The following is a 12,784-nucleotide window of genomic DNA, read 5'->3' as shown; positions in this document are numbered from 1 at the left end:
GCCATTTGTAATTAAAAAAGACTAAAATAAATAAAATATTAAAAAATAAGGCTTAAGTAGAATTTCAGTAAATTATGACACCTCAGCAGGTGAGGTGTCAAAGTTGCCCAATCGAATGAGGCCATCTTGGTCACGCAGATCACTCATGTGGGTGCGGATGAATGAGTGAAATCTATCCGATGAGACAGTTAAAAAGTGTAGAGATTCAACAGTTTAGATTAAGAGGTGTGATGAATAGCCCAAATAATCTGAAAAAAGATAAGAAAACTACGAATGGAAGTACTTAAGAAAACCTTAATAGGGTTTCCTTATACAGAAGGGGAGCCCCAGCAGTGTCGAGGCTAAGAGAGGGAGAGAGGGGAGGAGTATCGACTGCACAAGGAAGAAGAGAAAAAGAGGCGACAATGGGCATGAGAGAAAAAGGGAGGTTGTCGTTTCGTATGGCTGATGACCACGCAAAGGAAAAAATAGAGAGATAAATGTGGTGAGGGAAGAGAGAGAAAGATGATCAGAGAGTCAGGCGACGGAAGAATAAGAAAGAGAATAATAATAATAATAATAATAATAATAATAAGGAGAAGACTGCATGTGGTTGGCCACTTAGAGAAGTAAAACGATACACGAAAGGGAAGAAGGTGATTACAAATGGATCCGTGCACAACTGAAGTTAAAGAAAGATCGTGCCGCATGTAGTGTGCGATGTATGACCAGAAGTCGAGAAAAAGAAAAGAACGCATAGCAAGGAGGTAGTTGCTTGATGCACGACAAGTAGATCCATGCGATTGTTGGTGATAGTGCACGAGATCCGTTTCAGATCTGAGCTCATTGATGTCTGTAGTGAGTTCCTGCAGAAGCGTAGTGGATACATGGTGGCCATGTAGTGGCGCGTAGCAACTCTAGCAGTGGTGTATGCAACGACATGTGCTTATTCCAGTGATGGTGCGTGTTGGTGGTGCATAGTGACTCTAGTGACACACGTGTGGTGGTGCATGAGGACTTTGACGATTGGGAATCGTGTGCCTAAGGTAAAATGAATTTTCCTTTCATTTTGTGTCATTTTCGAAATTATTCGTCATTTAATAACGCATATACTTTATTTGTGAATAAGGAAAACATTCGAGCGATAATTGGGATTTAGAAAAGACTATAAGCCGAACCTAGTGGGGATTCTAACATTTTTTTATTAGACTATAGGTAAGATTGGGTAAATTTCTATACGAAGACATATTATGTGTATAATTTATAAATAGTGCATGGAAATATATTTGTATAAATTATGTGTGTGCATGTTTTGGTGCAAGTAAATGCATATGGTGTATGTGTGTGTTTGTATAGATTATATATGTGTATTTATTGTATATGTGAGTATATACAGGCGTGTGTAGCATGTGAACAGGGATATATTTGTGCACATATAAATATAATTAGTATGTATAATCAATCTTCATATGTGTGTATGTAGCAGGTAGGTATATAGTGAGGGTACATGTCTATATTATAGTGTGTGTGTGTGTGTATTTATACATGCGTACATATGTTGTTATGCATCTGAATGTGTAATCTCTGTGTGTGTGTGTGTGTGTGTGTGTAATTGTGTATGTATGTGTGTTTGATTGTATGTGGAAATTAGGTGCTTAAGGCATAATTTAAGTTATAAAATAAGAAATTGAATATTTCAAAAGATCTAGAAAGTAAACTTTAAAGAGAATTCAAAAGTGTTGATAAAATACTTAATTCATTTAGTTGTGAATTAAGGAGGAGATGGTGCATGTATGGTTGAAATTCAACTTGTAATGTTGTGAACCTGCATATGGACAAAGATATGAAACATAATCCAAATATAGATAGGTATATGTGAGTGTTCGAGTCACATAGTGAATGCACTATTGTGGTCAATGTGTGCGATATATGCGTACTATCCATGCGATGGGGGGATCTTTACCTATCCTTGATAACAATATAAATGCATCGCGCGATGGAAACCTTAAAGAAGCTTTAAAAGACTAAATAATGTAAAAATGTAAAATCCAAGTTGAGTGATATGTATGTATAAGAAATCTGAAAGTGGAGGGATAGATGTGTGTATAGGTAATTAAAATAGAATTTGAATGGAGAGATATGTATGTGTAAGTAATCTGAATTGAATTTGATTTGAGAGATAGGTGTATATAAGAAAATTCATTTTAAGAAAGATGTGAATTCATATGTATGTGTAAGCAAATTTTGTATACATAGGACTTATGTAAGAGAAAAGTTTATAAATGAGAAAATAAAATTAATAGTAAACGTGAATGGAGAAAAAGAAAATGAAGAGATTAGAAACATATTTGTATAAAAAGAAAAACGTGATCCGAAGTAGGAATAAGAGTTAGAGTAAAATTGAGAAGATTAAAATAACTTTTTTGCGTGTTGATTGTTTTACTGTGTGTTTTATTTATGTTGTTTTACTTGATATTTTTTTAATTATAAAATATTATTATATTTTACATATTATGTGTGAATATGTGTATGTAAGTCTCCATTATAGAATCATCTTTCTTATTGAGCTTGTGAAGCTTATCCCAATTCATACTTTATTTCATATCAAAAAAGATTATAAACAAGTTCAAGATCAATAAGAGATAGGGAATGAGACATTTTCGCTTCTGGGCTCATAATCCACAAGCCACGGGATCGATAGGGAATAATGAAGAAAACCATGTTAGGTTTCATTCTAAAATTGTAATTAATTCTGATGTCTCATGTACTTTTGGCTTGTAATTATTATAATATTACAAGAGATATGTATTAATATGTAGTACCACTGCATATGTAATATTTATTGGTTCAACTAATTAGAAATGATGTGCGAGCGTCTATATCTACCAATATTAAAAATCGGACTGTTACAACCACAACCTTTAAGAAACCTCATTCAATTTTTATTGTATGTTTTTTTTTTTCTAAATCTAGATCTAAAAGCAAATCTAAATAAAAAAAGTATTATTCCTTTTTCTCATCTTCATTTCTCTATAACATGCAACACTTCTTGTGTTAGTACTATATTGCAAAATACCCTATCTTAGAAAAGATTTGGACCATTTAAGGCCTATAATTTCATTAAAAAATAGGGAGACAATTACCAACACCTTAGTAATTAGCTTGTATAACATAGAGCATGGACTTCTTGGAAGAAATTTTATTACATCTTCTATATTATCTTTAGAACTCCATGTGATGCAGATGATGAACCAATTGAGCTCTTGTATTCATATAATCTCAAAATGAATAAAAATGTGGATAATATATTGATTTTGCATTAGTTTCCTCCTTTGTTCTCTAGTTTGTTATCACTTATCATATAATGGATCTCAACCTCGAGATGACCTTGTTTTTAAACATGTTAAAGATTTTGAGAGCATTATAAAGGACGGGAAAATTCATATTATGCTAATGTACTAATGTTTTGCCAAGTCTAGGAGCCGAACAAGTGGAAAGAAAAAAGATAAGAAGAATGACCATACTAGTAGGTTCAAGAAAAGGAATAGTTAAAAGAAAAAACAAAGTGCTTTTAATATGGCAAATATGGACCAAGAGTTCACCAATAAGAATATGATCGGGGTGTATTTATGATAGAATTAAGTTTTTATTTGAGAATTCATCCTTGATATTAGATTTATATTAATTGTATTTTCATACATTCATATTGACTTGTAGATATTAAAAATTAGGCAAAGCTTAAAGAAAGATAACATGTAAAATTATTGAGCAATATTTCAATTTTAATTTAGGATCCATAGATTTCAAGTTACCTTACGGCAAATCTTTAACATTGTAATAGTATAATTTATTTATATTTCCGTATAAGGAACTTGGTTTTTGTTTCAACAAAAGATACGAAACATTATTGATTTTTTTTAGTAACGGTTGTAGTATTTATTATGTAGCTAGTCTTGTTATGAATGCTTTTTGTACTTTGACTCTAAAGTCACCAATTTTATCATTAAGCATAAAAAAGAAAAAACATAGTGCAAACTAAAGCTACTTATGTGATATCAGAAAGGCTCAAAATGCTTTCAGAAGGTGACACTTGCGAAGAACAAGGCACCCGTAAGATTGACACCAAGCCGCAAAATGGTGCTCATGTTACGCACGCGGATCAACCCAGCATACCATGTGCAACCCTTCGTGGTAGCCCGCGCAACGTGTACGTGTGGCCCAAAACCTAAAAAATGCAGCAGCATAAGAAGAACATCTATCACCGAGAGGCAAGTCCAAGCCCACATAGGGGAGAAGACCCGATCCGAAGAAGTTTGGATCCAGTGAAGTGGTTTCTTACTTCAATCCAACAAGGTCGATCTAATAGGCCTCCAATAAGGCCAGTCCAATTGGGCATTAAGGGGAGTTGGTCATGGGAGCTAAAGAAGGCCTAAGAAAAAGAAGAAGGTATCAAGCCTTTTGGCCAAGAAGGCCTTAGGCTCGAAGGATATGCGTAGACAGCAAGCCTTGCGTGCATGTATAAGCCTGCACATGCATGGGTGGGCCACCAACCCATGCATAGGACATGCCCGCCAACTTGTGCAAAAATCCCAACTTGTATATGTAGGACAATGCGTAAGAGATCTGTATGCAGGAAGTGTGTGCAAAAGCCACGTTGCTCATAAGACCAGACACACCCACGAGATTTCTCTCCCACACAGAGAGGTGTGCGAGAATTCCCTCCATGCGAGCAGGAAGAGTTGGCAACTTGCAAGGAGTCTTTTCCCTTGGGTTTTTGCATATGATTTTGATGTTGATTTATTCAAGACTCTTGCAGCAAATAGACATCAACTTGATAAAATACAACACATGGAAAATTAAGGAAATTTCTATAGAATTATTTTATTACTATTTAGTAAATAATTTAATGTTAGATTTTATCCGTATGACTAATTACCTATTATTTTAATCTTAGAATTAAAATATGCTGTTATTCTAATAATTATTTTTAATGTATTTTAATCTTATGATTAGGATAAATTATTATCTAGCTAGAAGTTGATCAAATATTAGTATTTGTATTCAATTAGAATTATGTAAGTGAAAGCTTTGATTTGCTTTTTTTGAAATTAGCTCTACTAATTTTTAAGTATTTTTTAGGTGTTTTCAAGTTGGAAAACCTCATACTGCTTTGTTGAGTTAGGCAATCGGGATCAACTAATCGGGTAAGTTGTTGTGTCTTTCCTTATTCTTTTTATTTTCCAGTTACTAGGATAAACCTTCAATACATTAATTGTGATTCCAATAAGAATAGTGGAATTTAGGTAATTAAGTTCTTGAATTGCTTAATATAGTGAGTTCATGATCAAGGTGTTTTCAATTCATGGAGTCATCCATCTCCACCCAACCTCAGCTACCTTTAACACTGTATACTAGGTTATATAAATAAGATAATAATGAAAAGTGACTAAAAACTAAATTGATGCAATCTCATGACTTGAATTCATGTGAAAGTTGTAAATCGTTGCTTGTTGAAAAAAAAAATGACTAGGACTTCTTTCACCTGTAAATGTAAAAGGGCAATTAAAGTATTAGATTTTGTCCATATAGATTTTAAGGACTAAGTTCTATAAAAGATAAAGATGAATACTCTTATTACATAACATTTATATACGCATTCTCTTTGTTTTGATATATATATTTATACTTATCAAGTATAAATCTGAAGCATTTAAGAAATCCAATCACTTTTTAATATAAGTAAAGAAAAAAACAATGAAATAAAAGTGTTAAGATATTTCATTTAGATTATAATGTAGAATATTTAAGAAATGAGTTTTTAGATGTTATAAAAAAAAAAGAGGTTATATTTTAATAAAATTCTCCATGTATATGTCAATTGATTATTATAACTGAGAGAAGGAATCGAACTTTTTGGACATGTTATGATCCATGATTCCCTTAACACTACCATGTATTTATTTCAAAATCTGAAATTAGATTACTCATGAGATGTGGATGGGTAGCCCCATGTTCTATTGCACTTGAAAGATTTATATAATGCATTTATATCCTAAAAGATTAGGAATTGAGTCTAACAAATTTGCATTTAAAGAGTGATTCAAAGAAATAAGAGGGTATGACTTATTTTATAACCAAAAGATATATGTATGTAAAAAATGTCCATCTTTCAGAAGACAAATTCATTCATTACAGAAGGATTAAATAATAATCCTCCCATAGTGTATGAGAAATTTTTGCAAAAATTGTACCAACTTATTAGGGATGTAGGAATAATATTGGAATTACAATATCGACTCTAAAACAAACTAAAATAAAATTTATAAATTTTTTTTTTTTAATAAAGAGTTGCCCTTGAAGATGATGAGAAGACATTTTTCTACTCCATTTGTACATATTCAATATGAAATAATTTATACGATGAATGAGACTTATTTAAAATATTTCAATTATTTCTTTAATTCAAATTTCAAATACCTAGATTGATATGTGATCTAAATTAAGACAAAATAAAGAATCTAAAAATAAAATCAATCGATGATCTAATATATTCAAAAGTAGAAATTATTCCATTGGAATATATAATATCGTATGATAATGACTTGTACAGTTTAAAACACTATAATTTATTTTTTTTAGCAATAAATTTCATTATTGAATAAATAAAAATAAACAATATCACAATAAATACATTGCTCATCGATATAATATATAAATACATAATCAGTTTTTTGATAATTAATTATTGTATATCCACATACGAATAAAAAAATTAATTGAATGCTACGATAATCATTGTTATCTCTAATCGATTTAACTTAAAATGTAATATTATTTGATCATTCAAATAACAAGTGAGACATAACGTAATTTAAATTAAAAATTTCGTGCTCAGAAAATCTTCAATCTAAATTTTTTTTTTTTTCTTATTACAACCATATTTTAAATATTAAAAGAAAAAGTAGTAATAACACGTCTGTAGTAGGGGTCCGGGATCCGAATAGATCTTACGATTAAGACAAAAACTTTTGTGAATAAGAAAACAAACAAGAAGAAAAATAGACTACTCAAAAAAAAAGAGTCGAGTTTGCATGTCCCATTCTCCCTGTTCTTTTTTTTTTTTTTTTTTTTTTTTTGTAGTTTATTTTTACAAGAAAATCTTTACTTAAAAAAGCTAGATAAGGTATGCCTCCTTTTGTGTGTTTCTTTCCAAGTTTCAGATTTTCTCTTATCCTAATTATTCAAACATTTAATCATCATCCCATCAACTCCTAATTTCTCTTCATGTTCAGTGCTGGAATTTGAATATATCCAATAATACAATCTTATTCAATGCTTTTAATTTTATTAAATTCATTATACTAACACAATTTTTATTTAGTTAATTCATTGTCGTATATTTTCTCCATTTAAGATTTTTTTTTTTTTTAAAAAAAAAAAATTTATAATAATCAAATTTCAATAGAAAAATATAAAGACATGATTTTAAGATAATTATGTTTATATTCGTTATTTATTTTCATCATTTATGGGGCTCACATCTTGCTTACAAGATCTTGTGGTTGGTATTTTAGGGTGACAGATGGGTTATTTTGGTAGGGGCCTGGGCCAATTATGATGAGATAAGGGGTTAGGGAAATTTTGAAGGACAGATAGAGGAGGGGGGTCATTGTATTGTATAATTTTGAAAGGAGGAGACTAAAAGGAAGGACCCCTCTTCCTTACACCTTTATTTTGGTACATATACGTATCCATTAATTATTACTTCCCCCCCCCCACCCTCGTACTGTCTATTCTTTAACTATATACTATGACCAGGGGGGGGGGCATTTGGAGGTTCTAGAGCTGTGTTTTTTTATAAAAAAATAAATTCTAAAATATAATATTTATTCTAATTTCATTACAATAATCCCGGATGAATTTTATGGTTAAAATATTAACTTTGTACCAGGTGAATTATATTAGTTTTTATTTTATTATTATTATTTGATAATGTTGTGTTATGCATACTTACACAATAAATGCTTTTATCTATATCATCAGAAATGGCAGTAACTCAATGTAAAGGGAACAGGGTATACATACCATCCCCCAACACTCCTACAAGTTTAAGAAAGGATCAAATTGTAATGTAAGGTATAATTGAGTGACCAAAATCATAATTTATCATTTTACTAATCTTTCATTTTCCCAAAATAAAAAAAGAAGGAAACTTTTTGAAACCAAAAAAATGCTTATACTTTCGGTGATTAGTAGTGCCACTTTAGGATTTGTACAGCCAAAATTCAGTTGAAGCAAAAAGTAAATGGTTAGTTAATGGGAATTAAAAGAACATATAAGTGATACCCAAAATCTGTATTCTCTAAACTTTTATTAGTTTTTTGAACATAATAATAATAATAAATCTAACATCCCAAGGGAATCATCAGCAGTAGGTTTCAAAAATGCATATCAATATTCTTCTTCCTTAATATACTCATTACTCCTGATTGATTCCCCATATCTTGTTTGAGATTTCATTTCAGAGTCTTATCTTCAACATAATACAAAATTAAATATGAAGCAAGTGGGATTGAGCAAAATTAAAAATGCATATAATTGGAGAATAGAGATACCTGCAGAAAGCAAAATACAGAATGTTGTCTTCCTTTATGAAATATGCTTTCTTTTTCTTTGCTTTGAGATTGAAGTCAAACTTCCAACTCTAAAAATGGTTGATTTAATTAATTAATTAATATACAAAAACAGATCACAAATCCTAAAAAGCCTATTGTCAAGCACACTAAATTCTATACACCCACTTCTCCAAAATTCCACTCTATTCTATTCCATTATCTTTTCTTCCATTTTTAACCTCCACTTCACCAATACCCATCGACCAAAAAACAAAGAAAAGACAAAAGTGAGAAGTCATTACAAAACAAGTTGAAGAAAAAGGAAAAGTGTAATTTTCCTCTTCTTTTTTTCTTACACTTTGATGGTTGGGTCTTCACTTTCTGCTGATTCCTTGAGAATTTCTCCATTCTTTTGACCCTCTTCTTGAGCATCAAAGCTAGCATGAACACTGTACAAAACGTAAACAAGAACAGCCAAAGCAGAAAAGAAGCCAAACCTCACGTAAGATGGTCCATCAAGGGAACCCAAAAGAAATATGTTCAAGAAGATGGAAATGCAAGGCACCCAAGGCATCATCGGCACACCCCAAAACTCGGGTTTTCGGGCTTGAGGAACCACGCAATGGAAAATCTGCAGATTTGCGATGGCCACAAGAGCACAGGCACCCAGCATCCAGCCTTTCGGCTCTGTGGGCGGCACAAATTGCCATATGAGGGTGAATATTATGGAAGTGATGGTGAATAAGCAAAGGAAGGATAAGGTAGGCCATGGCTTTGATGTCCCCACCACCACATACCGCCTATAGATTACAGCATTTGCCACCATGTAAAAGACAAATAATGTGCCAATAGATACCAGGTTGATGAGGACTTTTAGATCAGTGAAGAGGGCAATTGCGGCTGTGAAGATTCCTGGAAAAGGATAGGACATATATATGAGAAAATCTCATCCTATAACACATCCAAATGTCTATATGCTGTAATGAGTATGAGTGGATCTCACTTTTGCAACCTTTTCTTTTCTTTTTTTTTTTGTTGTTTTTTTTTTTTTTCTTTTCTTTTTTCCCATCTTCTAAAGCATAAATAGATCACGAAAAGATTAAGACGATGAGATGTCAAAGCAATTGCATAGGTGTCCTTACAATATGCACACATATGAGATTGAAGAAATATCTAAGAAGATTTTGATTGATCCAGAGATTCCAATAACTTGTACAGGTTGAGAATAACACTACAGAGAGTTGGATCGATGAGATTCCTCACCCGAACCGTCCATCAACCCAAAGATTCATCCAATTCAAAGGCTGACTTCATGGTCAGATGATATTTTCAATGAATGGTTTCTAGTCAAGGCAGTTACCTTTGCATAAGTAAAGGCTGGGTTGGACAAATATACACCACCCAAAACCAGAAATATATATTCTAACCATATTTCAACATAAGCATTAATGAAGGAGAAGAAAAAACACCAAGATGCTGAAATTAGCAATCCATATTGATAGTCAGTTTTGCCTTATTCTACTTCCTTCATGGACACCCCATGATGCTTCTTTTTTACTCACATGCCTTACTTATTTGCTAAAAGCCAAACTCAAGTTTCTTAAAAAAATTCAAATACTCCATCTTTAATAATTCTCAAAACTCAATCTTTGAACTTCAAATTAAAGTAATAATTTTTTAAATTGGGAATTGCAAATAGAATCAAGAAGTGAGATTAGATTTTACAACCATGTATATAATATAAACTGGTGGGATATATTCAAAATCCAAAATACTACTATCCTAACAAAATATTCTCAAGCCCTCTTTAAAAATTCTCACTTTTTTAAATCTCTGGCATTCATTGCACGCCAATTGCGTAATCTAAACATGAGAAATTATTTTTAATTTATAAACTACAAAAAAAAAAAACATGAACAATTAAAAAATAATAATAAAAGAAAAAGAAAGGACCGAAACCTAAAAAGGCAAAAACCGAAACGGTTCAAGTGGGTCCATCCGAAACGTCCCAAGTAGAAAGAACAGACACGAAATCAAAAGACCCACAGAGACAGACACAATTAAATTAATTAATTAATTAATACCTCATCGATATCAGTTAAAAATAAATTTAAATTAACACAAAATAAATACGAGTAAATTATAAGTTATTTATTAAATGACAAACAACATAAAAACAAATGAGTGTGCAAAAACCGTACCAAGAAAAGCGGAGGCGTTGACGGGCGTAGATGTGGTCGGGTGGACCCTAGCGAACCATGCGGGGACCATTTTCGACCGTCCGATCACGCACATGTAACGAGCCTGCCCCAGCATCGACACTAACAGCGACGTCAGGATTCCGAAACTTGCCCCCACTCCTATCACGTTCGATACCCACTTCCACCCGTCTGATTCTCCCCTGAACGCCGCCGAGAACGGCGCCTCCGCATCGATCTGCGTGCACCTCACCAACACCACATCAGTCCACCACCCAAACCCTCTCCAATTCTTATCGCAACCCAAAATTTTATTTATTTATTTTTTATAAACAACAAATAATAAATGGGGGAGGAAAGGGTATTTTGGTCTTTTCAACGCCGCGTTACATTAAAGAAAGCGATCGCACGTGAAAACGAAACGAAACAAAAAGAGACGGCTCGAAGAAAATCCCAGAAATTAACAATTTAAAGCAATAAATTAAAAATTAAAATAATTAATTAATAATAATAATAATAATAATAATTTACCATATCATATGGAAGGAGCTTTGACATGGAAGCGGCCATGAGGGAGTAGAGGATGGTGACGACGATAACGGAGCCCGAGACTCCGATAGGGATGTCCTTAACCGGGTTACGAACTTCTTCAGCCATGGTGGAAACGGCGTCGTATCCGATGTAGCTCAAGTACACCATGGCTGCTCCATTAAAAACACCTGAAGCTCCGTAGGGGAAAAAACCAGAAGGGTGTTGTGGGTTTGAAGGCCGCGTGAAATTTCTCCAATCACCCCTCCAAAAACCCACCACTATCACAAAAACTATGAACAGAATGTGCAATGCCGTCAGTATCATGTTCACCACCGAGCTCTCTCTCGTACTGCAAAAATAGCGAAACCCATTAAAATTAGAACCAGAAAAAGTAAATTTCAGAAGGCGAAAATAAAAATGCAGCCACGATTACAAGATTAAAATCACCTGTAACAGATTACGAGAGTGACAACCAAAACGACGAGCAAGGCGATAACATCAATTTCGTTGAACCCATTGGGTAGACCAGAGACGGTGATCCTCCATTTAGCAGTTGAAACGCCTATAGCGGTACCTAAGTAAGCGGTGAAGCCTCTAGCCACCGCTGCGTTCGACATGACATAATCCATTATCAGATTAGCTCCCGTCAGAAACGCCGCGAACTCGCCTAAAACGATAAACCCAGAAAGTCAGCACAAAAAAACAAGTCAGAAGAAACAATGAAATTACGGGGATGGGACGAACCGAAGGTGACGCGTAGATAACTAAAGGCGCCGCCAGCGACGGGCATGTGAACGGCGAACTCAGTGTAGCAGAAGGCAGAGAGAAGGGCGCAGAGACCGGCAATGGCGTATGAAACGACGACGGATGGACCAGCGTATAACCGAGCGGCTTGACCAGTAGTGACGAAAACACCGGCGCCGACCATACCGCCGATGCCGAGTCCGACCAAGTCGAACCAGCGAAGAGTGCGTTGCATGTCGGAGCCGGAGCGGGCACGGACCCGGCTCATTTCTTCGTAAGAGGTTGAAACAGAGGCAGCACGGCGAGCAAAACGGGAAGGTGTATGTGAGAGAGCTCGTAAGTAAGAAGGGAGATTGGAGAAAGAGGAAGCATGGGTGTCCATTATTTCTTCCTCTCTCTCTCGCAAAGTGTATACGTACAGAGAGAAGGATAGATATGTAGAGATGGGTTGGATTTTGTGTTTATATAGAGTTACAGAAAAGGTGAATAAAGAGGAAGAAGGAGAAATAGGGGAAGAAGTGGAAATGGATAAAAGAGGTGTGGGCTGTAAAATCAGTACCCACTGACTTACCATGCTACTGGTAGTACTCTATTTGTTCCTTTATTATATATATGTATATATATGTATATCAGAGCTTCTGTTCCGTCTCTCACGTAATCCACTTCATCAGTTCATCTCCATATCCGCCTCAACTTTAATATTATTTTATTTTATTG

General features: G+C 33.8%; 1 protein-coding gene across 1 annotated transcript; it reads right to left on the bottom strand.

The window, feature by feature from the left end:
* Positions 1–8,675: 8,675 nt before the first annotated feature.
* Positions 8,676–12,583, bottom strand: LOC110820037 (cationic amino acid transporter 7, chloroplastic-like). Its single transcript, XM_022049412.2, has 5 exons — positions 12,068–12,583; positions 11,771–11,990; positions 11,324–11,672; positions 10,796–11,030; positions 8,676–9,506 (listed from the first exon to the last, which is right to left on the bottom strand). Exons 1-5 carry the CDS (start codon positions 12,447–12,449, stop codon positions 8,947–8,949), a joined length of 1,746 nt encoding a protein of 581 aa, XP_021905104.1. The 5' UTR covers positions 12,450–12,583; the 3' UTR covers positions 8,676–8,946.
* Positions 12,584–12,784: the final 201 nt, after the last annotated feature.

Source organism: Carica papaya, chromosome 8 (assembly GCF_054855325.1).
Source record: "Carica papaya isolate Zhongbai chromosome 8, ASM5485532v1, whole genome shotgun sequence".
NCBI classification, from domain to species: domain Eukaryota; kingdom Viridiplantae; phylum Streptophyta; class Magnoliopsida; order Brassicales; family Caricaceae; genus Carica; species Carica papaya.
The sequence above is the reverse complement of the archived record's forward strand: the minus strand, read 5'-3'. Positions and strand labels throughout refer to the sequence as shown.

Excerpts from the sequence above, each read along its gene's own strand:
- LOC110820037 (XM_022049412.2), bottom strand. The coding sequence starts at position 12,449 with ATGGACACCCATGCTTCCTCTTTCTCCAATCTCCCTTCTTACTTACGA. Across the intron at positions 11,991-12,067 it reads TTATCTACGCGTCACCTTCG|GCGAGTTCGCGGCGTTTCTG; the intron begins GTTCGTCCCATC and ends TTATCGTTTTAG. Across the intron at positions 11,673-11,770 it reads ACTCTCGTAATCTGTTACAG|TACGAGAGAGAGCTCGGTGG; the intron begins GTGATTTTAATC and ends CTATTTTTGCAG.